The 25,450-nt window shown below is 39.3% G+C and overlaps 1 protein-coding gene across 4 annotated transcripts; it reads right to left on the bottom strand.

Annotated features, from left to right (window-relative positions):
- Positions 1 to 454: 454 nt before the first annotated feature.
- olfm1b (olfactomedin 1b) lies at positions 455 to 23,884 on the bottom strand. 4 transcript variants are annotated; one of them, XM_025009361.2, is made up of 7 exons: positions 19,132 to 19,273; positions 18,645 to 18,819; positions 17,888 to 18,037; positions 17,170 to 17,325; positions 12,147 to 12,366; positions 6,463 to 6,569; positions 455 to 2,551 (listed from the first exon to the last, which is right to left on the bottom strand). In XM_025009361.2, exons 3-7 carry the CDS (start codon positions 17,936 to 17,938, stop codon positions 1,877 to 1,879), a joined length of 1,209 nt encoding a protein of 402 aa, XP_024865129.1. In that variant the 5' UTR covers positions 17,939 to 18,037; positions 18,645 to 18,819; positions 19,132 to 19,273; the 3' UTR covers positions 455 to 1,876. The 4 variants fall into 4 exon arrangements, with proteins under 4 accessions (XP_024865129.1, XP_017286732.1, XP_017286731.1 ...); XM_017431243.3 differs by lacking the exons at positions 18,645 to 18,819; positions 19,132 to 19,273 and adding an exon at positions 23,392 to 23,884; XM_017431242.3 differs by lacking the exon at positions 18,645 to 18,819 and having other exon boundaries at positions 19,132 to 19,636.
- Positions 23,885 to 25,450: the final 1,566 nt, after the last annotated feature.

The raw sequence follows: 25,450 nt of genomic DNA, 5'->3' as shown, positions 1-25,450 counted from the left end.
GCCATGTAGCACCTCTCATTGGCGCAGCTGATTTGATGAAACAGCAGGTCTCTAAACTTCTCTCTGTTATTCTGAACTAATCATGCTTTGTTTGATGTGGTGTTTTTAGATAGTATCTATGCTTTTAACAAAATGCAGTTTAATAAAATGTGCAGTTCGAGTGGTAGTACATGACATGAAACAGAAGTGGTGATCACCTGGGACTAATGTAATCATTGTCTAGTTCAATGTATTTATCCTAAACATCTGCAGCAAACCATCACGCTAACGCATGTACTGTTATACCTCTAGTGAAGAGTAATTTTCTTTCTTTTTTTTTTTTTTACTGAGCAGTTTTCTGATAACTATATATTATTATACACAAATTAAACTTTTTTGGATTTTTGTAATTGTTAGTAGTTACAAACTAAATCTGCTATTACATGGAAAACTTTATAAGGCAATAATTCAAGCATCAGATTTCTCTGGTTTATTGACACGAATCATTAACTATCTCATTTCAGATACAACACATGTCCAGCAAAGCGCAAAAAGAGTAAAAAGCTTTTGTCCTATGCAAGGATATACATTTAAACAACATTATCTGTCACTTGCGGGAGGGGGGTTCATGACATGAAACAGGATTATCCTCTAAAAAGAAGACCTTTCCCCACTTCAGGTACATAATATAAGTTGAAAAACCAGATTTTCTTTTTGGGATATATTACTTCATACATTCTGTTTCTTTTTTTTTCATCAGTAAGACAGAAAGAAGTGAGCTGGATCGATTCTCTCTACACAAAACAAATAAACAAATACAGTGATTTAAACCAGTGTCAGCAGTTACAGTGATACAACAACATGTAAAAAATAAAAAGATGGCAAAGAATAGAGTCATCAACATACACTAAATTATAAGAAGCAGAAAATAAAACAAATGTAACTGCCAACTATCGAACCCCAAATATGTTCTTCATTGTTCCCCAGCCCACCTGACCACTCTGCATTTTTTAAATCGTAACGAACACGAAAAGACATTCATAATAGAAAACAATCATGCAAAGAAAGCAGTTTTCACACAGTCACTAATACAGAAAAATCAGATCAAAAACAGCGCTGCCAACAGTCAGTGCCTTCAGGTCTTTAGATGTTATTACTGTTGTTTCTCTACAGACTTCAGATTTGCTACTGGATTTGATAAAAACGATATGACAGACCATCTCCATTTGGCTACCAAGTCTTCTGACTAGACTGACCTCCCATTTTTATCCATGAGACATGGGGGCCCAACAGTTTATTAGGAACAGTCATTGTTTCAGGACCCCCATCGACCACAGGAAAGTTCATCTGGGAGGATTTCCGGAGAAAACTGGAGCCCCAGGAATGAGCTTAGGTTCCATTATATAAAAAAGGCGTGATGTTCTCTTTTTTTGGCATCTGTTTCTATTCTTTTAAGTCTGATATATATTTTACTATTACAATCATTTTCAATACGGCAAACGAATGAAGAGTTTCATTCCAAAATGAAGTACTTTTTATATATTAATGGTAACTATCAAAATAAAGTCTTCTAAGACTAACTAGTAAATTCAGAAGTCATATTCAGACTTTTATTTACAAAATTGTTAGTTTTTCTGACAATCATCTTTTATTTTTTTCATATTAACTAATATCCCATTATTTTTTGCTATAATGAATAAATTACATAGTGGAATGAAACCCTTCAGTTGTAGATTTTTATTCATATACACATTCAGTTCATGATGCAGTCTCTAATAAGTTATTTGACTTTATTAATGGGATAATCTTGACAGAAAGTCCTTTGTTTTGCAGAAAAACCTTGGGTATGGTACATTTTATGCAGACAACACTTATGTATTCGTTGAATCTGTGTCTGTTACAGTTCCTGTGAGCGGATGACATGGAACAGCGTCACATTATACAGGACTTGGTGGCCATTGTTCCAAGCATACAGGGCACGGTCCCGCGGGTTGTAGTCTAGCATGGAGATATGTGAGTACTTATTCTGAAAGGCAATGTCAATGTACTCATACGTAGAGGAATTGGTGGAGTAGGCGTAGTAGACCTTGGTGCCTCCTGAGTAGCCGTTGGTGACATACAGCGTGCCACAGATCATGAACGACTCACCGGCACTCCTTTTAGGGTGGTTGGTGGTCCAGCTCTTGATGATCTGCAGAGTGTTGGGGTTCAGCTTGCTGATGACGATATTCCCGGCATTCTGGTTTGTGGCGTACACAGCCCACAGGCCTCCTTCATCCACCATTAGATCAATGTCAGAGTGGCCTCCCCATGCATAGTGATATGCATTACTGAAGCCGGCGTTGTCGATTTGTCGGGATTTGCTGATCGAGGAGGTGCGGAAGTCAAACTTGATGATGACGTGGCTCTGGAATTTGTTAAAGTAGATGGAGCCATTATAGACCACCTGACCTGTTCCTGACCATGGGTGGGGTAGCCGGTGGGATGTAAAGTTATCTGACGTCATGAAGTCATGCATAGACTTGTACTCCCGCACAAAGCGATTATTGTGGTAACCATCCATGTACCAGACCTAAAGATCACGAAAAAGAGAAAAATAGAGTTCATTAAAGTTAACATAAAACTGCTTCAAAGCTCAAAGTCTCATCACTGGTCAGTGAACCCTTGTGAGTGTTAAAGTCTTGCATGCTGACTACACATCAAAAATCCAATCAAACCACCATCAAGCATCCCAATTAGAGCTGCAATTTTTCAGTGAGCTGACAAAGTAAAATATGTCAGCTTCTGAATACAAACAGCCTAGATGACAGTTGCAGGGAGTTAGGAGTCAGGGAGTGCTGGTATAATGTCCATCATTCTACAAAACGACTTTTGTCAGCTGCTTTTACCCAGCTTCCTGATGGTGCTTTTAGTCATGGGAATTATTGGGTCACTAATACCTCCTCAGTCTCAGTAGGACTGATTTATATGAAACATCTTCACAACCCAACTGAAAAAATATTAACATGCAGGAAGTGGTTTCCATGGGAGAGAAAAAAAAAATCTGAGGTTAGAAATCCAAAGGATAAAAAGATGTGCAGGAGACTTGTCTGCTTCTGTCAATTATTCTCATTTCTACTTTTCTGCATGTTGACAAGACAACACATCTCTCATCTGTTCTGTTCAAAATGTATTAGTTTCAACAACAAAAGATGACTTTCTGCATCCCGCATATAGTCTTTGCAGTTTTGTACATATCAATAGGCCACGCCTTAATGACCTGGCCCCAGCAGTGTGCCCAGGTCAGTAAGGCAGCATTGTAATCACTGTAATACTGTCACATGACCTTTCAACATTTGCAGTTTTATTTAATTTCCACAACTCTGTCTGTGTGATTATTGTTTTTTTTTTCAGTGAACCTTGGGGTTATTTTTGATCAGGATCTGTAATTTACCCGGAGGCTGCACTGGTTCGGTGGTTAGTGTCACAATCTCTTTCTTTTTTGATAAATCCTATAGAGGTTGTGGTATTTGGACCTGAGTATTTTTGGAACAAATTGTGCAACTTTTCACTTCCTTTGGATGTCAGCTTCTGACAGCAATAATTACAAATACAAACAAGGAGAGTAGAGAGAGTAAAGACAGGAATAATGGTGTTGTTTTATTTGGTGTTTAGATTTTTTTCATTATTGGTGTTTTTTTATTCTTTAATGAATCTTCAGTTCATCCAAAATACTGCTGCTGCTTCTGATGAGAGTTAGAAGAAGAGATCGTATTTCTACTGTTTTAGCTTCTCTCCATTGGCTCGCTGTCAAATTCAGAATAAAATTTTAAATCTTACTTCTAACATACAAAGCTCTTAACATACAACTTTTATCTTATGGTAAAAGGTCTTATTGTTCCATATTTTCCTAACAGAGCACTTCACTCTCAGACTGTAGGTTTATTTGTGGTTCCTAGAGTTTCTAAAAGTAGAACAGGAGGCAGAGCTTTCAGCTATCAGGCTCCTCTCTGGTGGAACCAATTTCCAATTTCTGTCTCTGAGGCTGACACCCTGTCTACTTTTAAGACTAGGCTTAAGACTTTCCCTTTTGATAAATCCTATAGTTAGCGTTGGATTGGGTTTCCATAGCTATCCCTTAGTTACACTGCTGTAGGCTTAGACTGCTGGAAGACAAACTGACCACATTTTTTCACTCTGCTGCTGTCTTTACTTGCTCTACTCTCCATGTTTGTATTTGTAATTATTGCTATCATTATCATGTGTTTTTCTTTGTCTTTTTGTCCAATAGAAACTACACCTGGACCAGCCATTCTGTTCTTGTCTGTGTCTCTTTCCTGTCCTCTCTAACCCCAGCCAGTTGAGGCAGATGGACACCCATCCTGTGCCTGGTTCTGCTGCAGGTTTCTTCCTGTTAAAAGGGGTTGTCCCTTTCCACTGTCATCAATGTGCAACGTAGGATGGTAGATTGTGATGAAGTGATGATTGAAAACCGATTTGTTGCCTTCCTTAGATAGATAACTTTGACTAATTGGCATTTTATAATGAATGTGAATGCTATATAAAAAACTGAATTGAAATAATAATAAAAGCATACTTCCTATTATGTCAGAGCAACTTTGACAAGGAAACTTTACCTGCATTTTCCATTCTTAGAGATTTTGAAAGTTTTGTCTCATACACGAGGAACAGAAGGATAATTACTTTCTTTAATTCTAGCTCATTCCAATTGTCCACTATGCATCTTCTTGTTAAGGCATATAATTATCTCTCCTACTTTGTTTTATTGTTTCATAGTCATTACCCATGCTGCCAAAGGCGAAGGTGAAGCAATATCTCATAAACCACTGGATGGATTTTAATGACACTTTTAGGAAATAATCACTGGATGTACCTCCACAAGTGATTAACTTTAGGAGAAAATCAAATTGAAGATGGCCACTACAGCCAACTGACCTTTTTCCAATATCAATTGGCTGTGGCTATATTTTAGTAAATTTTACAAATATTGAGCTATACTATACATATACAATCATAAAATAGACAAACGCTTGTAGTGTTTATTAATTTAATTAGTTACAAACTAAAAACTATTGTTAAAAATAATTGCCATATTTAGAGTCCAGTGATAACTTAGAGTTTGTCTATAAGGTAAAAGCTATGCTAACAGCTAGTGGAGACATACATTTTTCTCATTATGATCAGAGCAAGCTAATCTTGAAATGTACATCGTGAATCATAAACTTCTACACACATGGCATCCTCTCACAAACCAGAATGGGTAATAAATTCTCTTTGTACAGTGTAAAATGTCAAAGTTTTAAAATTAATTCTCACCAATTCTACATCCACATTGCTGACTCTAAATTCCTAACATTTGCTTTAACAAACCTAGACACTCTTCATCATGTGACAACTTGTACATTTTACACTTTGAGGAATGTAATAATGCTTGTATGAAGTTGCAAGGGATAGTCAAGGATGGTTCCAGATTTTAATCAACCAAGTTTGTTTCTTCTTTTCTAAACTTATATCTTTTATTAATTTTCTGTTTTACTTGCTCTCTCTTGTGATTGAATGTTGTTGGTCTTACAAAGCAACATGATTCGAGTTAGAGATTTAAACATTTGGGGTTTCCATTGTGCCATGTGACTGTAGTTCTAGCATCTCTTTGGGTTGCGACTGATGGGGACTAATTGGAGACACAAAACTACGAGAAATCATCTCTAACGTTCTAAAATTATGAAACCAAAATGAGAAATGTTTAAAATTCCAGTGAAATAAGAGCGAAGACCTATGCTTCATATGAATAAATGAGAACCCCTGCAAACATTTTGAGGTATTTTAGAAACTCCTTTTGAATTTTGTTTACAATTTGTCACCAATAGTCAAAGCATAGTGAGATACTGGCTTTATCTTTCCACCTTTCAAGCCTCAGTCATGACACTGTAGTGTTTTTGAAGATTTGAGCTTGGCATCTCATGTTGTGAGTTGGATGTGTAAGACCTCACACACCTACTGGCACTACAACTTTTAGATGATCTGATAAGTGAAAAACAACCAACCTCTTCCCCCAACTCCAACCAATGTAACCAATGTAAATTCTCAGTTATCCAGGACATGGAACAGTTTTTGTAAGTCAACTGTACTTCTTTTGTTGATTTTTAAAGATGTCACCCTAACCCTAACACTCCATCTTAAGGATCATTAGGGTTAAAACAAAGGAGGTGGGATCATGTTTCAACTTTCCATAACGATGTAGTATTGAATCTAATCCCTAGTCAGTTTTATACCTTCATGCACGTGATCAGAGCATGTCCCATGTGGTCTAGGCCGACAGAGGCCCTAATGACCCTCAGGAGCGAGAGTGTTAGAAAATTTGCAGTTTTTAATTTAAAGGGAAATTGAAAACACTAAATTCTCTTTTGCTATCAGTTTTCTTACAAGAACAAGCCAACATGTTCAGTTATTGTTAGATTTTTGGAAAGGAGCTGTCATACATACCCGAGTATCCCCTTCAGGTGCCAGCGGGTCAGTCATCCAGGAGCCGAACCTGGATCCAGATGTCTTGATGGTGATGGGATCGCTGATGCCCGTCAGTTTGCCACATGCTGCACAGAGAGAAGTGGAGGAAGTAAATGCCTTTTGGGGCATTAAATTCAAACTCTGCTGGACTGGAATCACTGCTTTTTAATTTAAATCTAAATGATTTCGCTGGAAGGATGAGGGGGTTTGTGTTCTACTCTGTAAGAGGTGCTTATTATTCAGTTCACACCATCTAATGCCTGTTTCACTCTCAGAATGTGGAGAAGTGAGAAAAATGAAAAATAGGACAGGGAGAGGCTTTCTGTCCCTCTGTGTTAAACCATAGTGCTAATTAGCGTTGATTTGGGTGTTAATGAAAAAGTGACAAAGCTAACGCTGGTCTTTGTGTCCCTCCAGACTGAGATTGGGTGAAAATGAAACCACGAGTTAAAAAAAGACATGATTTTACTTTGTATATATCTATTCTTCATTTTAAGGTGGTTTTCACACAAAAAAGGCAGTTTACTCAAAGCAGATGGATGGAGTGAGTCTTGCTAATAAGCTCATTTAAAGTTGGACTATGACGACTGCTCATTTAAAGGTTGCATTAGCCTCTTTTCTCTGTGACACTTTTCATCCATTAGTCCTTTATCTCTTGTGTTCTTTGTTGTGAAATGTCATGCTGCTTTGTGCTCAAACAATCAGGATTAAATTTTGCTTCCCCTCTCTGTAACCTGCTTCACTATCTCATCTCTGTGTGTTTCATAATGAAACTTGATGCTTTTTTGTTGGAGCGTTGGTGTGTCTCTGTGTGCAGCATATGTCGTGCCTGTGAGAGTGTGTGGGCATTGCACCTCAGCTGCAGCTGAGAGACAAACACATGCTCACATGAGCAGCATCATCAGAAAACACTATTTCTTACATAACCCTCAGTGGGATTAGTGTCCACATTAGTGCATTCATTATCCCTTGGCGAAGAAAGGTGGGTTATAATAAATTGGCCTGTGTCTATATGTATTCATTTGCATATCTGTTAACAAAATATCTCACCAACCACTTGATGAATTTTTATGAACCACACAAAACAAGCATTGCATAGACATCTACAACTGATTAGCTTTTGTATTTAACCAAATTAAAGATGGCTGCCACAGACTACTGAGTTTACAAAATACAAAATTGGATATAATTTAGTCAGTTTTATAGACATTAGTCTAAAATTTGGTGTGGGAGTAGCTGACAGTCATTTACATGACATACTCTGAGTGCTACTCATTACAAAAAAATCTTTGCTTAAAATTCTTGTATTAACTGTTTGAGTTAACCTGCTTTGTCTGTTAGTAACATATCTCATGAACCACTGGACAGATTTTAATGAAAGTCTCAGAAAGTACTAATCAAGTTTTGGAGTCAAACCAGTTCAAGAAGGCCATCACAACCTATTGAACATACAAAAAACAAAACAAAATTATCTCTATTTCAGCTGGTTTTATAGATATTGGTCCAATATCTGGTGTGGAAAAGGTGTAGGAGATGAAGGGTTAAAGTGTGCTATGTTCATGTGAAGAAAGATTAAGAGTTTTTTTATTGCCAGGAAAACACTGTCCCAGAACAGTTCTGTTATTAGGAATTGTTGGTTGAGATGTTATCGGTCCTTCTAGGCAGCTCGATCAAGCTGACCCAGTGAGAATGACCGGGACACTTCCCAGAACCATTAGGAAAGTTTAGGAGATAGCTGCCAGTTGGTTATGTAAGTCATAAAACAATCAGGATTGGTTGGAATTGTCCCATACACATCAGTGTATTAACTGTATATAAATGCCCTGTCAGAATCAGACTTTGGGATTTTGAGATATTTCTGAACGTGTACAGTGGCCATGATGGCACACTGAAATAAATCCCCCGTGTTGGCTGTTAGAAAAGAAGGAACTGTTGTCTGCCTCATTATTTTTTTATAATCATTTTGTATCAGCCGAACCTTTCTCCCATAATAGCTGACAGTCATAGTCAAAGCTCACTGTGCAAGATATTTTGACTAAATTTAAGAGGCTGTCCAATTCAGCTAATGAACATTAATCAATGCAGAAATGACAGTAACTCAATCTGTTTTACAAACATTGAGCTAAAATTTTATATCGCAGTAGATGAGACTCATTTACAGCATATACTCTTCACTTGAGATTTCACATGGTTATTTTCAAGATTTGATCAAAACAGCTAAAACTCAATCATTTCTCAACATTACATGTTCTTAGTTCAAAACTCTGGCATACAACTTTGTTTTTAGAGGACAGTTGCAGGCTGCAAGGCTGCACACTGATGGATCTGCATACTGCAGAGTTTTAATCCTCTTTTGGCCTGGATGTTCTCAGTCTGAATCGGACAGCAGGCCGAGTGGAAAACCTAATGTGTGCCGGAGCTGATGTAACAAAACTCCCATCCGACCTTAAAGCACATTGTGAGGATTTAGATAAAGACTGAGCTCCTAAATGAACAGTCGGGTTCTGTCTGCCACATTTTGCACCAATCAGAAAGTGGGTGAAAGTTTAAGTTACAATCTAAAAATGTTTTCTGATTTCAAATAATCATATTAGTTACAGGCTCATTAGTATAGTGATGTGTGTAAAAATGTAATGGTATTAACTGGTCATGAATGTTTAATGTCATAGAAAATGACTTCAAAGGATACTCACCTTGACTCTTTTTTTCCTTGCACGTTCCTCAGAGCTTAGCCTTCAACCTGATGTGTGTAATTACCACATTTAGCAATTATAGCTACAACACCAACTCGTTATTGTTAAAATGAGAGGAAAAACTGGGTCAAAGACTGATGCTGGGGCTGCTTGGAAAGAGACAAACCACCCATATCTGGGTTTTACAGTTGAAATACAAAACATCAGCAACAGCATCCATTTGTCACTGGTTCTGTGTGCAGGAGCTCCATTTGCCTGCAGCCCTCTCTGTCTCCACATCAACACCAGGAGATTTATTTATTTGATTATTGCCCTGCAAGCTGGCACGTCCTTTTGATCGATGGCCATTGTGTCCGAACAGCCGCTGGGCTGTTAGTCTCTTTGGCAGCAAACAGCTTGAAGGACAGCTCTGTGGAGACTCTATTTGCTCTCTTTCACTTCTCCTGCTCTTTTTCACTTCCTCCTGCTCATTACCCCCCTCCATCACTGCTTTACCCCCCTCCATCACCGCTTCCTGTCTATTACTCAGTGCTAAAATTTCTGCTGCCGCCTCCGTTTTTTTTGTTTTTTTTCTTCCCTCGTTTGTTCTTTGGATGCAAATGTGACCTTGGCTAGTTTAATGTCAGCAGTGGGAGTGTGTTGGAGTATTTCTGTGTGAAGATGAAAGGGATAACTCGCTGGGTGACCTCGCCTTTATCGCATGTGATCTTGCACACACAGTGTAGTCTGGTCTCTGCTCTTCTGTCCCTGGCAGCCAAACCACAGACATGACAAGCGGCGTGCTCGGTGAACTGGGAGTGAAAACACAGAAAGTATTCTGGCTCCGGGGCAGAAGGTAGTTTATAGAAAAAAAAAGAAAATAAAGAATCGGTGTGAAATAGAATGAAGCAGCTGGTGAGCTGAGATAATGTGTCTTTTCTTGTGGATAAATTTGATTTAACTCCAATGAACAGAAGCCAGAGTGTTTCCAAGTGTCTGTCATCTTGTGCTGTGAATGACTTGAAACAGGGACACAATATACCCGTGATGTGCCGAGCGTAAGTGTAATGGATCTGAGTCACCATGTGGGTGTGCATGTATTAGCACTGAGGGCTGTGACAGAGGTGTGAAGAGACTGAGACAGGGGCTAAAAGCAAAGACACCAGACTGCTGTAGCTCTCTTCATCTGTAGCTGCACATTCATGTGTGAGCCAGCAGTTTAATGTTTTTATCGCATGCTGCAGAAAAGCAAAATGCGGGCAATAATCATAAATTGGATAATGTTGTTGCCCATGCCTGTGTGTGTTTGTGTGTCTGTTACCAAAATATCTCAGGAACCACTGCATGAATTTTAACGAAACTAAAAAAAAAAAAAAAAGTAATCATTAGATGCACATCTTCAGCTGATTAATTTTGGGAGTCAACTCAATTCAAGATGGGTGCTACAGCCAACTGACCTTAAAGAAACACAAAAAGGGCTAAAACTTGGTCAATTTTCCAGAAATTCACCTAAAACTGGGTGTAGTGGTAGATGAGATGTATCCTTAACAAATTCTAAGTCCCAACAAATTATACAAGAATTTTGTTTCAAATTTTGCAATTAATTGTGGAGTCAACTTTTTGTCTCTTAGCAAACTATTACATGAACCAAGGGACAAACTGTATTCGTCTTTCAGCAAATAATCATTGGATGTACATCTTCAACTGATTAACCTTCAGAGTCAAACTGACCATAGAAAATACACAATGTCCATAATTCATAATTCAGTCAGTTCTACAGATATTGTGTTAAAATTGGATGTGGTTGTAGTTGAGAAACAACACTTTCACAACATATACTCCAAGTGCTGTTCATTGTGCATACCTTTGCTAAAAACTTTAACTGTTGGAGTCATTCAGATTTTTCTGTTAGCAAAATATCTAATAAACCACAAGATGTAGATTAATGAAAGTTAAGAAGATAATTATTGGATGGATGTCTACATTTACCCAACTGAATATGGCTAATTTACTGTAGCCAACACAAAATGGCTATAATAGCTAAAATTTGATGTGGTAGTAGCTGAGATTCATTTACAACACATCTAAATGTGACATCTCACAATATCACACGAGATTGTTCATAACATTATTTTCAAGTTTGACCAAAATGGCTACAATGCTGGCATTTTTCAAAATAAAATGACTTTAGTCTAAAACTCTGGTATTATTCAAGGAATGCTAGGTCTTTATTTATTTATTTTATACAGAAGATTAATGTAAATTTTACAATAAAGAGCCAATCCGTTTATCTGAACGTGTCATAAAGTTTTGATTAAATACAAAAGGTGCATAAACTCCACAAAGGGAGATGACAATGTAACATACGGTGTTTACATAATCTTGGGTGACCTTAGATAAACACATAGCAGTGTGCTTCGTACTCCACCACTGGTGACCTATCAGCTGTCTGATCTGAGCAGAATTAGTCGTTTTGGAAATGGGAGCTAAGACTGTGGCAGTGATGTGTGGTGGCTATATAGAGTCTGAGAAAATGGTTTAGTTCTGTAAACTTACTGAAATAAACCTGTAATTATGATCAATTAAAATCTTCTTTAAGACAAAAGTTGTATCCTATGGAAACAAGAAAGTTTGACTGTTTTGTTGCAGTAAAAATATACACAAAGGAGTTTAGAAAACCGTGTTGAAATGTATGAATTTTACATATTGCTTTTGCTCCATTTTTAATTAGTTAATTCTAATGTGGTAAAAGCAAAGAAATAATCAAGTCTAATTCTGTATGTGCATGAATGGAAATTTAAAGCCTGACTTTAAGTTTCTCTCTGTGAATAATGGAACTGCAGGAGCATCAGATCCACACAGGTTATTCCTGTCGTGTATCGTAGAAATGTTCCTAAGGATCCCTTTCTGGCCTGTCAGAACTTGCTGAGTCAGTGTTTGTGCATGCATGTGTTTGAAAAATAGTGTGTGCCAACAGCTTTCTGTGCCTACCTAATTTTTGCATGCATGCTCGGAGTCTCTCCTCAAGATTTGACACTCTGTTGTGGAGCTCCTCGTAGTCATAGGCCCCCATCTCTTCTTGTAGCTCGTTTAGAACTGACGTCAGATTTCGGACCTCCTCCTTAAATTGCAATACCAATTTGGCATCGGCTTTGTACTCCTCCAACACTGGTATCAACGGTCTAAGCTCCTCCATTTTCGCTTTTATGGCCTGAAAGGATTAGAATAAGCTCGGTTGAGTGTCAAGCGCGACAAAAGGAGACCTGCTGTCCAGAAAGGAAAGAAAAAGAAAAAGAAAAAAGAAAAAAAGACCTGTCTAAGCCTGACTACTCTATCTCTTCCCTGCTTCTTCCCTTCTCGTGTCCATGTTCAGTGTTTGTTTGTGTGTAGCCTTGTGTTTTTGTCTGTGCAAGTGTGTGTCTGCGCAAACAAACCCAGAGAATTCTCTCCACCCGCTGGACGAGCAGAGCGGGAGGCTCCGTCCCGGCACTGAGCAGCCGTTAAAAAGCAAGGCCTCGGTACACGGACAACAATTGGGAAAGCTCTTTATTGGTCATCATCGTTCAAAATGCAACATCGTATTAAGGGTTACATGCTTTTACATGTCACACACAACAAAGTGTCTCCAATTATACGTCTATAGCTGTACGCAAAGGTTTGCTGAGTAACCAAATATGCATAGACAAAAGCCAGGAAAAAGGAAAATCAAAATGAGTAACACCAATTAATAATAATAATAATAAAAATATTAATAATAAAAATAATAATAATTATAATAATAATAGTTACGCCAGTAAAAAGCTTTTTAGATGAAAAACTTTGACAGCAGTAACATGCAGGAATAGATCAGTAGTGGTTGGTTTGGGGAGAGGGTGGGGTTTCTTAATCTTAATGATGCTAAAGGTAAATTAACGGTTTGATGCCCAAATTCTCTCAGTTCAGGGCCCAGTTCAGGGGAATCTGGATTTGACCTGCCTCTTCTTCCCTGTGGCTCTCTTTACATGTCTTAAAGTTAGCCCTGCAAGCAAGAAAATGACAGACTGTTGACAGGAGCTGTAGCTGGCTGACCTGACTAAGAGACACACAAAGGCACGCACACTTCGAATAATGAACGGTACACACATGCAACATGGTGTCGGCAGCATGACATTTCTGTGCGTGCACAAATAACATGAGAACACGCGTGTGTTAGTGCAAGAAAGTGGTTATGAATGCTTTGATTTTTTGCTAAAGGTTAGAAAACACTTTTTTTTTAATCGTATTGTTTTATGTTTTTTTAACAGAACATTTAACCCTTAGACTGCAGGTTTACTTGTGGTTCCTAGAGTTTCTAAAAGTAGAATGGGAGGCAGAGCTTTTAGCTATCAGGCTCCTCTCTTGTGGAACCAGCTTCCAGTTTCTGTTGGTGAGGCTGACACCCTGTCTACTTTTAAGACTAGGCTTAAGACTTTCCTTTTTGTAGTTAGCATTGGCTTGGGTTTCTTGAGCTATCCCTTAGTTATGCTGCTACAGGCTTTGGCTGCTGGAGGATACTGACTACATTTTCTCACTCTACTGATGTCTTTACTTGCTCTACTCCCCATGATTCTAGTTGCAATCATTGCTGTCACTAACTTTGTGTTCTCTACTTGTCTTCCAGTAGAAACCATGTCTGATCCAACACTTCTGGATTTATCTTTGTCTCTTTTCTGTCCTCTCAACCAAGTTTGTTTTAAAGGCAGGTATGAACAGGTAAAGGGGAGTTGTTCCTTTCTACTGCTGCCTCCGTGCTTGTTCAGGATAGGGGGTCATGCTTAAAGGAAGCTTCAACACAATCTGCTGTCTTCCTTAGTGAGATAACCTATTACTAATTTGCATTTTACATTGTATTAGAATTTAATTGAATGGACTGTAATTAGATTTGAAATTGAAATCTATTTTGAAGTGAATTTGGACTTGTTATTTTGGTTGTCTAGTTCCTTTTGTCCAACTTTTGATGTGACTTGGCACTAAATAAATAACTTGAGTTGAGGTGAATTCTTCTTTTAGACATTAAAGTTGACCAGTTGACCACAGCATCCTAATCTAAAATCTGGAGCACCATTTCAAACCTGGTTCAGGTTTTAATGGTCAGTTAAGAATTTTTTTCTGTAAGCCACTGAAAATCTGTTTCTTCCTCAGCTCTGCTCTCTTGTGGAGTTCCCCAGGGCTCCACCCTTGGACTAATATTAATCTCCATTACTATTCTCCCAGAAAATACTCAAATCTACCTTTGAATAAGAGGTAAGATTTATTTTTTATTTAAACCAGTTTCTGATTGTCTCACAGATACTAAAGCTTGGGAGGCCTTAAAATCTGTTAAGTTTAATGAAGATAAAAATGAAGTTATTATTTGTGGAGCCAGTGGAACAATTTAGGATTGATTTTAAAATTATAGTGTTGACTTATGAGGCACTTGGGGTGTATCTGTCTGACCTTTTGACTCTCCGGATCTTTTAGGTCTATTGACTATTTTCTTTTAGTCTTTCTGAGATTCAGGCTAGTACATCCTGGTGAGACATTATCTACAGTTTTAGTCCCTAAATTACAGCTACTTACATATCATACAGTTTCCAACTCTGGCTGTTTTAAATCTAACCTTAAAAATTGAACTTATTGGCTTTCATTTCAGTAGTAGAGTTGAAAGTTGTTCTTAATTTTACTGTTTTATTTACTTTGTATCGCCTGTCACCATAATGAGTGGGCAAATATGTAACTGTCTGTCTGTGTTTGTGTGTTTGTTTGTCTGTCTGTCAGCAAAGTATCTCATGAACTACTGAATGAATTTAATTAAACTCAGAGAGTAATCATTGGGTTTACATGCACAACTGATTAATTGTTGGAGTCAACCCAATTTAACATGGCCACCACAGATAAATAACCTTAGCTAACACAAAAATGGCTATAACTCAGTCTTTTTTTACAAATATTGAGCTAAAACTTGTTGTGGTCGTAGCTGAGAGTTATCCCCAACATATACTCTGAGAGTTAACAGATCACATTGGATCTTTGTGTAAAATTTTGGCAAGTAGCATGGCGGGAGATATGCATTTCTTAAAAAAATACAACTTTTTATTTATCACTCAAATTATTACTTTTGTTCTGTTTGTAGTCATTTCTTTACTATGTCATGTTGATTAACATGGTTGATTAGCATAAAAATTTAATTCAGCTCCTTTACAGCTGCTTAACAGTTTAACTCAGTCCCATGAAATATTTTACTAAACAAACATTTTTTCTGCTGTTTGAAAGACTTACATATTGTAATACTGTAAAGATAATTACTGATTCCTTGAGACCAGAGTTATCATATAAATCCCTTACTACAAAATGAAAGATCTAACAAAATAAAAAATATTCGTTTAAAAAAAACATTAGTATAGAAAAACAGAAATTAGCACTAACTGCTAATAAAATATTATTATTATTATTATTATTAAAATACTGTTCTCACCACTCTTTTAATTGAGCTGCAATAAAAAAGCCCTAAAACAATTAGTTGGAATGTGTAGGTTTGTTTTTTTGTTCAGAGAAATGTGTCACATGTGCAAAGAGATTAAATGTCATTAAAATATTCTTTATTAATATTTTTTTTTTATTTTGGGGTGACTGTAGCTTTTTTAATGATGTCATTTCTTTGTTTCTTCTTCTGTTGTGGTGAAAAGACCACCAACCTGAGAGCTGTGTATCACCAAGAGCTTAACTTATTATATTTAAACAGCTGCATGTTGATGAGCCTTTATTGATTTCAACCTCATTGATTAGGTTGAACAGTCAAACACCTGAGAACCGCTGCAGGGCTGAATGTGAGGAAGAACTTTTCTCTATGCGGGTGCTAAACACAAAATCCCTTAACTGGAGCATAAATGTGGTAAGCAGGGGAACTTATTAAAATATTTTACAAAATGTTTCCAGGTTCAGCATCCTGCCTAATAATATCCCAATATTTATAAGAGGTCTGTTTTTTGTCGGATAAATATAATTTATTTTTGTCTTCCAGTGTTTAAACATGTGGCAGCTATTTGAGTTGAAATAATTTAGTATAACTATATTTAGAGTGCAGGTCTAAAAACACACTACAATTAGACTAAAATATTAGAAAATTCAATCTAAACATTTGTTTAAATGTGACAAGCATTTTCTGTGGGCATTTTTTAATTTGATAGGTTCTGCATGATTTATGGATTAGTTCATGTGCAGTTTGGTGGTCTGGATGGATTTTTTTTAAGCCTGTATCCCACTGGGCTGCGACTGCTGGATAAAAATTGTGAACGACATTCGTGAGGGAGTTTCCAAAATGCCTGGAAACCTTTGCAGGGGTTCTTAATTTCCCGCTGTGAAACCCAGAGGCTTGCCGTCACAACAAAGGAGTTTTGAACATGTTTGAAAAACCTGCAAGACTACCTTTCTTTCAAAATAATTGCAGAGTAGTCGCAGGCATTCGGAACTCATCTCAAACCCCCCTCAATTTAGTTTTTGTAATTCTACCGTTGAATTTCTTTCTCAATATGTAGGCAAACACCTTGAGAGTTATGGCTTAAAATTCACTGTCGCTCCGTGTCATTCCAATTAAAAATTCATGTGCTCTGTTGCAATTTTATGTCACAGAGTTGATGCAGGTACAAAAATCCATCTCAGTTTAACTTTTGCAAATCTGGAACACTAGAGGTGTATTTTTTTGGTTGATCTACACAAACTCCAGGTGAGTTATGAACCAAATTTCACTGGGAGTTTGTGCAAACGTGTCTTTCCAAGTGAAACTTTGCATATTTTCCTGCAATTCTTTGCCATAAAGTTGACACATGTGCATAAACCTGTCTGAGTTAGGCTTTCTGTAATTCTTTTATATATGAGCTCACTGCAAATTTTTACCCAAATTTCACAACAGTCACTCAGTGAGATACTGGCTTTAGACACAAAACACAAAATGGGTCAGGTTATTAACAATGAATTGGCAGCTATGAAGGACAGATGTTCTGAAGAACTGGTTCTGTACCTTGTATTGCTTGGCGATGTTCTGCTTGTGGGTCTCCTCCACCTGCCTGAACTTGGTCTCCAGGCCACGAAGCTGAACCTCCATCTTCTCTACGTACTGCAGGTCCCTTTGTGTGCGCTGGTCCAGAACCTGGATGGACTGGGTCATGTTCTGGACCTGGGATGACAGATACAGACTGAATCATCTTTTCGTTTTTTCTTTTTTTTTGAGCACCAGCAGCAGCGAAAACATTCTGACACAGACTCAGGCAGTCGGGGGCCGCTGATACATGGGGCAAGTGTTAAACTCATACTGTTCAGACATTTGTTTCCTCCTAAGCTGTAACAACTTCATCTTGGATCATCTTTTAGTTCTTCAGGAGAGATCTGCAGAAGCTTCTGACTGCCTGGATGCATCAGCTGTTCTGCATGATTTTTCCATGAAACATTTACTGATGTGCTCAGTCTGTGAGTGTGGGCGTCTACAGTTCCCTGGCTGGGTATTGAGCTGGATTGCATCATTAGATATTGTTGCTTAGGGTGCATGCACTACAGTTAAAACTACATCCCATGACACCTTGGGTTTCCAGGGAGCTCATTAGAGGATCTTTTCTATTCTTGTGCCACAGGCAGACAAGAGATCGGATGGCTAAAACTCCTCCATGTTTGCGCACATGCTTCCCGAGTTAAAGAGGCAAAACAGTGAAAATGGCGACCCTGGGTGTTTAAAAGGTAATCACCTTCTCCAAGAGCTGCCTCAGTTGTTTGGTCCGGGCATCTCGTGAGCACATGGACTGCTGGGGCGCCACCACGGTGCAGACACATCTCCCCTCGCTATCCTGGGCTGAACTGTACACCTGCCATGATTCCTCTGGGTTTGCTGGCAACACCTAGGTTACAGAGGAGAGGTCAAAGGGTAGCGGTGATGCTGAAGGAGAACGACACACAAGCGCAGGCAAAAATAAACACTAATGGGCTGACTTGTCCTCGCGTTTGTCTACGAAAGGACTAAAGAATGTTAAGTGAAACCAGAAGCCCCAGTTTGTTGGTTTTTATTTGTCTGTTATAAAAGAAAATGTCGAGAACAATATGTCTAAGAGAGTAACAGAAGCTTCTTATACAAAGCTTATCAGTTCAGTTCCAAAAAAAACCCCAACAAAAAACAAGGTCACCAGTCTCATCAGAGCTGGAGAGCCCTATCATGGTGACCTGTAATCAAACAGTTCTGTTACACCTGACAGAAACCTAATTAAATCTCATCTTCTATAACAACAACTTAATGCTTATTGAAGCAAACAGAGTAAGTCTCCATCAGGCTCCACCCATTTATCACCAAATCCTGTTTAAGTCTCCTCCCATTATTCACTAGAGTGTGTGTACGTGTGGGGTGTGGGTGTGTGTGTGTGTGTGAGAAAGAGTGAGAGAGAGCAGAGAGAACAATGACGTCAAGAAGGTCTTTTTAATGTTTTTTGAAATCATTTCATGAGACTGCAGGACCTATCTTTTTCTGAGCTGCTGAGTGGATCAGAGTGAGGAGGTGAACGTCCTGACCGAACCGGACCGGACTTTAGTCCGAAGCAGTGACGTCACAGGACCCAACAGGAGCAGTCAGGAGGAGAGTGTCAGCTGCTGCCAGCACAGGGAGGTCAACTCCTCATCACCTGCCTGTAGGCTGCTCATCACAGACGTTCAAATCAAATATTGGATTTTTTTTTTTTACAAAAATATATTATAAATAACATTTTTCTTCATTAATATTATCATTTCCAATTTGATAAGCGTGCAGAGAAACAACTGGAAACGGCTCATTCTAACCCCCCCTTCTCTATCAAACACACACACACACACACACACACACTGAAACCTATGTGTAGAAGCATTGTTACCCCCCCTCCATGTCTGTAACTGTTGCAGACTCAGCACGAGCTCTGATTTAAATCCCGACCCTTCAGTCCTAAAGAACCGAACCAGCTGCAGGACTTACTCCCGTGCTCCGGTCCGGGTACCCCCCCTGCGCCGCCGTCAGCTTGGTGGTGTTGAGCCCCACCAGGGAGGGGAGGGTCTGCGACATCCAGTTGGTGATCATAGCCATGGTGCTCAGAACCACCCCGATCTTCAGCAGCGGGACCGTCATCTCTCTGGGCTCGGTTCGGACTCGCTTTAATCCGTCTTCATTCTACAGACTCCGCGCAGAGACCAGGGAGCAGACTCACGGTGGTGCCCAAAGCATGATGGGGGGGTTCCGACCGGGGCTCCGGCTCGGTTCGGCTTTCTCTGGACATCTCCGACGACGGACCGGCGGCGAACGAGCTGGACTCGACAGACAGAGAAGACCGAAGCGCGCACACAGAACCGGAGCTGCTGATCCAGTGAAGGACTTGTCCTCCGGATAAAGATCCTCTCTGCTTCGCGTCCCGGACTCTGCTGCCTCTCTGGTTCTCTGGTTCTGTCTGAACCCGCCTGTCGGTCCGCCTCCTGCTCCGTGATGAAGCCAACACGCAGAAGGATCCGAGAGGCGGGGGTCTCAGTGACGTCACACAGCACGGGACAGGTCGATTGGACTGCAGCTGACGGACACCCTCACACCTGAGACCAGAACAGGTCCACAGTACCAGGTCCACAACAAGTGAGAACAGGTCTAACAGGTCTATAATACCAGGTCTAACAGGTCTACAATACCATGTCTTACAGGTACTAAATAGCAGGTCCACAACAACAGATCTAACAGGTCCAAAGTACCAGGTCCACTATAAGGACCACAATGGTCTTGTTTGCTAAAATCTGAGGCTACTCACAACATGCAGTAGGAAAACTGAACATCTGGATCTAAAACCAGCACATCTGCAAACTGAAACCGCAGCGACAGAACCAGAACCAGAGTAAGAAGGAGACCAGTCAGAACCAGAACAGACCCAAATCAGTCAAACATAGACCAATTTGAAGCAGACCCCGTGTCAGACCCAGAACGGTCAAATTCAGAACACTCAGAACATCGTTTCATATTGAAGCTGACAAGGATCCCTGGGACTGGTGAGAAGCAGAACCGCCTCAGCTCCTCATTCCTGGGACTCTGGCGCCACCTGGCAGCTGATTGTGGTGTTACGGAAATTAAAAGAAGAAGACAATGAAATCAAAGAAACCCTGGAAGTTAATGTCGGTTTAAAGCTCTGTGTAGTCATTAGGACTGAAAAAGGTAAAGATGTATTAATGGCTGACTTTGAGTCTGAAACTCCACCCTGTGAGATGAGTTATTTTAAAACACAGCAAGATCCCAACCATCCCCTCTCCTTTTTCTTTCACCACCTTCTCCTCCCTCTTCTCTGCTTCACCTCCCTCCTCTCTCCTCCTCCCTGTCCTACACACCAGCTGGGGTTTCTGACCTGTTGGGTGTGATCACTCAGGTGTCTTCATCACCACGAGGTACTGATGGGGGTACTGCTCATCCTGAGATGAGATGAAGATCAGCAGAGCACAGCACTCTAATGACATGGTTTTATTAACTCCTCAGTAATGTGCTGTGCAGAACTTCGACCCACTTACAGAACTTTTAAATGCCCACGACTCAGCTTCAACACAAAGTGCTTTGGATTTAATCAGGTGAAGAGATAAAAGGTCAAACAATCAATCAGCAACGTGACAGAGAACCAATCAGAATCAAGAATTATTTCACAAGTAAACTAAGCATTTGTTTGTTTTTCATATAGAATATCACTCTAAAACTGTTTGCACAAAGTGGTGTTTTATAATCTTTATCAAATCTTAAACTATCTTGAGGGTAATAGGAGTACAATAATTAGATACAGTGACTTATATCAGCCAGAAAGAGATAGCAGAGTGCCACTGCACAGATTTCACACAAATCTTTGTTTTAGAAAAGAGCTGGTGTGTCCTGGGAATACCATCATTACTCCTACTTTCACAATAAACAGTACACATTTTAAATTACATATTTTAAATTAGGTTGTCAGTAAATTCACCTGCCACTTGATGTGTTGATAGAAGTATAATTATTTACATGTTTAGATTTGTAGTAAGAAAAACTGGTAGAAACTGGTTCTAGTCTACAAAAAACATATTTTTTAAAACACTGCCAGCCTGCAAACACATAACTAAATGTTCTGTTTCTCCCCCTTCTACTCTTCCTCCTTTCTCTTCCTCTTCCTCTTTGCTTTGTGTGTGTGTGTGTCCACACATACACCCACACACACCACCCATTTTCCCCAGCTGCCAGTCACATCGAGCATGTTCAAATTCATGTTCAATCCCATATTATTATTATTATTATTATTATTATTATTATTATTATTATTATTATTATTATTATTATTATTATTATTATTATTATTATTATTATTTATTTTTATTTTTTTTCTGGAAACAATTTTAACAACAGTGATATAGTTTCATGTAGCTCACACATCATTGAAATACAACAAGAAAAATAAAAGTAAAATGAAGAAAAAATAAGAATTAGAAAAAGAATAAGATCAACACAAAATAAAATAAAATAAAATAAAATTGAAAAAAAGATTAAAACCAAAAATTAGAAAAATCACAACAATAAAAAATAATTATTAGAATAAAAATCTAAAAATAAGAATACTACAAAAAGAAAAAAAAGAAAAAATATACAAATAAGAATGAGAAAAACAATGAAAACGAGTAGGAATAATTATTCATGTAGCCTAACAGCTGTACAGCTGCAGGTCAATTACAGCTTTGTTTTTTGTTTTATTTTGTCAGATTGTTTTTGGGCTGATTGTCAGGGCATTAAAGGGGCGGCTCCAACAGAACCATCTGTTCTGTCAGGTGTTGGATGTGGGCTTGCAGCCTCACAGGGTGGGGGTATGGGAGTAGTAGGTGAGGTTTCCTGCTCTGCTCAGAATAAGCATGGTGCAGTTAAAACCAGAGGTCAGAATAAAAGAAAGGTCTATGTGCTCCTGCAGGAACAGAGCTGTCCTCCCACTGCTTGTCTGAAACTCTGAGACTTTTGTTTGAGACGTTAATGCAGTCATTTTTCAGCACCAGAGATCAATGAGCTGCTCAAGTCTCAGAAACATTCCTCTCTGTTTGTACCTGGTCTCAGTCCAAGCTTAGATCTGAAGCTTGTCATGAAGCTGGGTCAGTGTGAGGCAGGTCTGTCAGGGGATCGGGTCTTTTTGTTCTTTTGGAAAGCAGCAAACAGCCAATTTTCTGCCCTAATATTGATTTACCTTCAAGCAGACAACTCACACTTTCAGTCCATCAAAGACAAACTTTCACGGTAAGGTAGATGCTGACCTGCTCAGAGCAGGACTCAAACCAGCTGTCACAGACCCCCTAAAAGAAACCAGCCTCCCTCTGATGGCTTCCATCTTCAGACCCTGTCTGTTCTGCTCAGATCAGAGGCTTTGCTGTCTCCAGAGGTAAACCCACAGCAGTCTGATGAAAAAATATGATCCCACATGAATGTGAAAACCAAGCTGTTGCCCTCTGCATTTCTCATAAACCTGTCAGAATCGATAGCGGGCCCGTCCTCCCAGAGCCCGATTCTGTCAATATTGTTCCAACACGCTGGTTATCAGGGCCAGCAGGGGTCCAGCAAACTACTTTACAGGCGGATTATTGAGTTTGGGACTGGTGTAAGGCCCCAGTGGGACCAGACTTTATTGATAGTCCCTCAGTCTACATCTGCCATTACTTGGGCTCCAATTACCAGCCAATCAGATTCATACAACTGCAACAGACAAACAAATATGACTTTAAAAATCCCTGTTCTTCAGTCAAGAGGGGGTAGGCCCTGGCTGGAATACATTCAGACCTCCACACTCTCTCCATGTTTATGATGGGATGTTTCCAGCTGTTGCACATTATACTCATTAAACCATGGCACATGTTAGTGACTGAGCTCAGAGGCTTCATGCTATTGGACTGTGGTCACTGAGCATGCTCAGAACACCTACAGAAAGGAGCAGCAGCCCATCACTCAGTCATGGTTCTGTTCCAGAAAACACTTTGCCTCAGCTCAGATCTGGAACGGATCATTCGGATCATTTATTAACAGGAAACTGACCCCCACACACACACCTATACACACACGCACACACAGCCCTCAGCTGGATCTGTCAAACACAATGTATTCACATCATGTAATCCCAGCCATCACTCTGGTTCTGGTTAGGGGTAATTTATCTCCCAGGCGGATCTATCTGGACTTAATCAAGTCCAGATAGCAGGTGGAAAATGGCGTTAGAACAGAACCTACTTGGGTGAGTTCTGAGCCCATGAAGATGAGGAGAATCAGGGTGAGGAGCTTCCTCGCAGGCTGCATCTCTTCCCTCCGGTGTGAGAAGAGCAGCGGTCTCACATGCAGATCCGGTTCCGTCCAATCCCCCCCACCCACCCTCACCGGCTCGGCAGTCCGTTCTTCTCTCTCGGTTCTCTTTTTGCGCTGAACGCGCTCGGCTCGGTTCGCTTCTTGTTATTGTGGTGGTAGTTTACAGTCCCTCAGCAGCCCCGGGGAGCAGAGAACGGCAGGTCTTGCTTCACAGATTCATTTCATCTGTGGCGCCTCTCCCCGTCCGGACCCGCTCAGATCAATCCGAACATCGGGGCTGACTGGTTCTGAAAACCCGGGTCTCGGATCCTGATGAAAGTTTCCCTCCCGCCTCAGCTGCCGTTCCTGGTCTCAGAGAAAAAACCGGAGAAAGACGGCGCTGTCCGCGGTGCTGAAGCGGAAGTTACATCTGAGAGCGAGCGAGATTTAAACAGGAGAGAAGATGTGCTGCCACACACACACTCACTCATACACACACACACACACACACACACACACACACACAGCAACGTTGTCTTTTAGAAATATTTACAGAAAAAAAACTCAGAGGTAAAACCATTTATAATTTATAAGTATAATACATATAGAAAACAAAACCTCTGAGTAAGACAATATTTATTGACAATTAAAAAAATTTTCAATTTATACAAAAAATATAAAAGCGTTTTTCATCTGTATAGCCTCCATCCCAAATCTCCATCAAAGTGAGAACATTACTGCCACAGCTTTAAGTTTTTAGTAACCTTGCGTTGATTTGGGAGCAAAAAAAGGCAGACTTTTTTTTTTCAAAACCATTAAACATTTCAAATGTTTAACTTCCAAATGATCAGAACCACCAAATAAATGAACACAAGTTAAATTGGACAAATATAAAAGTAAAGAGTAATTAAATGTCTAGCATGTCTTGAAGGAATGCTTATCACCAACCATCTTTCATGTTCTAAACTAAGATCATCTTATATTGAGAAATAATGGAGCTGTAGCCGTTTTGATCTTTGAAATAACATTATGCATGAACTCCCACAATATCGCAAAATTTAGCTCAGTCAGGTAGTGCTTAGAATATGTGTTAGGGATGACTCTCGGTGATTACCACACCAAGATTTAGCTCAGTATCTGTAAATCTGGCTGAGTTATAACCATTTATGTGTTTGCTAAGACTGATAAGTTGTGGTGGCCTGAAAAATTCCTGAGAAACTTTGGTAACAGACTTATAGTGTTGATTATTACAGTTCCTGCTAAAGCTTTAGGCAAAAATGTTATGCAATGTGTAGTGCTCAAAGTATGTGTTGTGAATTAGTCTCAGGCAGCTTCTACCACATCAAATTTTTTGCTCCATTTCTGTGAAATTGAATAAGTTAGAGCCATTTTTATGTTGGCTAAGTTTAAGTAACTGTGGCTGCCATATTGAATTGGATCAAATCAGAAAGTTAATCACTTATAGATGTTTATCCACTGATTAGCTTTGGAGAGCTTCATTAAAATTTGTCTAGCGGTTTATGAGATAAACAAACAGAGAGACAGAAGCAAAAACTTAACCACTTGCCTTTGACCTGTTGGTAGGAGAGGATAATAAAAAAATAAATTACTAAAGTAAAGAAGTAAGAATCTGTGCTGCGTGTATTTGAATGTTTTATTTCTACTTAAAATCACATGTTTAAGTCATTACAGTTAAAGGATCATTTTTTTCTGATGGGACCACCCTTTGTTCCAGGTTCAGACTACAGCTGATTGTCCGCTCTTGGAACCTCCTACTGGAAGTGAAATCTTATCTACAGTTCTGACTAGATCCCTGTTAGGGAAGGAGCAGATTGAGTAGACCATCCTGAACCTGGGGCTTTTACCCTGTAGCTTTTTCAAAATCACATTGCTCCAGTTTGTGTAAGAACTAAAGGATTCCCGTTTGAACTTTCTGGCAGTAAGATTTTTAAATCACTATGTAAATCACATCAAACCAGGGTTAGACCCCCTCCTTGTCCTGTCTTTA

Source organism: Kryptolebias marmoratus, linkage group LG14, assembly GCF_001649575.2.
Source record: "Kryptolebias marmoratus isolate JLee-2015 linkage group LG14, ASM164957v2, whole genome shotgun sequence".
NCBI lineage: Eukaryota > Metazoa > Chordata > Actinopteri > Cyprinodontiformes > Rivulidae > Kryptolebias > Kryptolebias marmoratus.
Note: the sequence above shows the minus strand (reverse complement) of the source record. Positions and strands in the feature narration are given on the sequence as shown.

Excerpts from the sequence above, each read along its gene's own strand:
- olfm1b (XM_017431242.3), bottom strand. The coding sequence starts at position 19,281 with ATGACGGTCCCGCTGCTGAAGATCGGGGTGGTTCTGAGCACCATGGCT. Across the intron at positions 18,038-19,131 it reads ACCCGGACCGGAGCACGGGA|GTGTTGCCAGCAAACCCAGA; the intron begins GTAAGTCCTGCA and ends TCTGTAACCTAG. Across the intron at positions 17,326-17,887 it reads TGAGGCAGCTCTTGGAGAAG|GTCCAGAACATGACCCAGTC; the intron begins GTGATTACCTTT and ends CTGTCATCCCAG.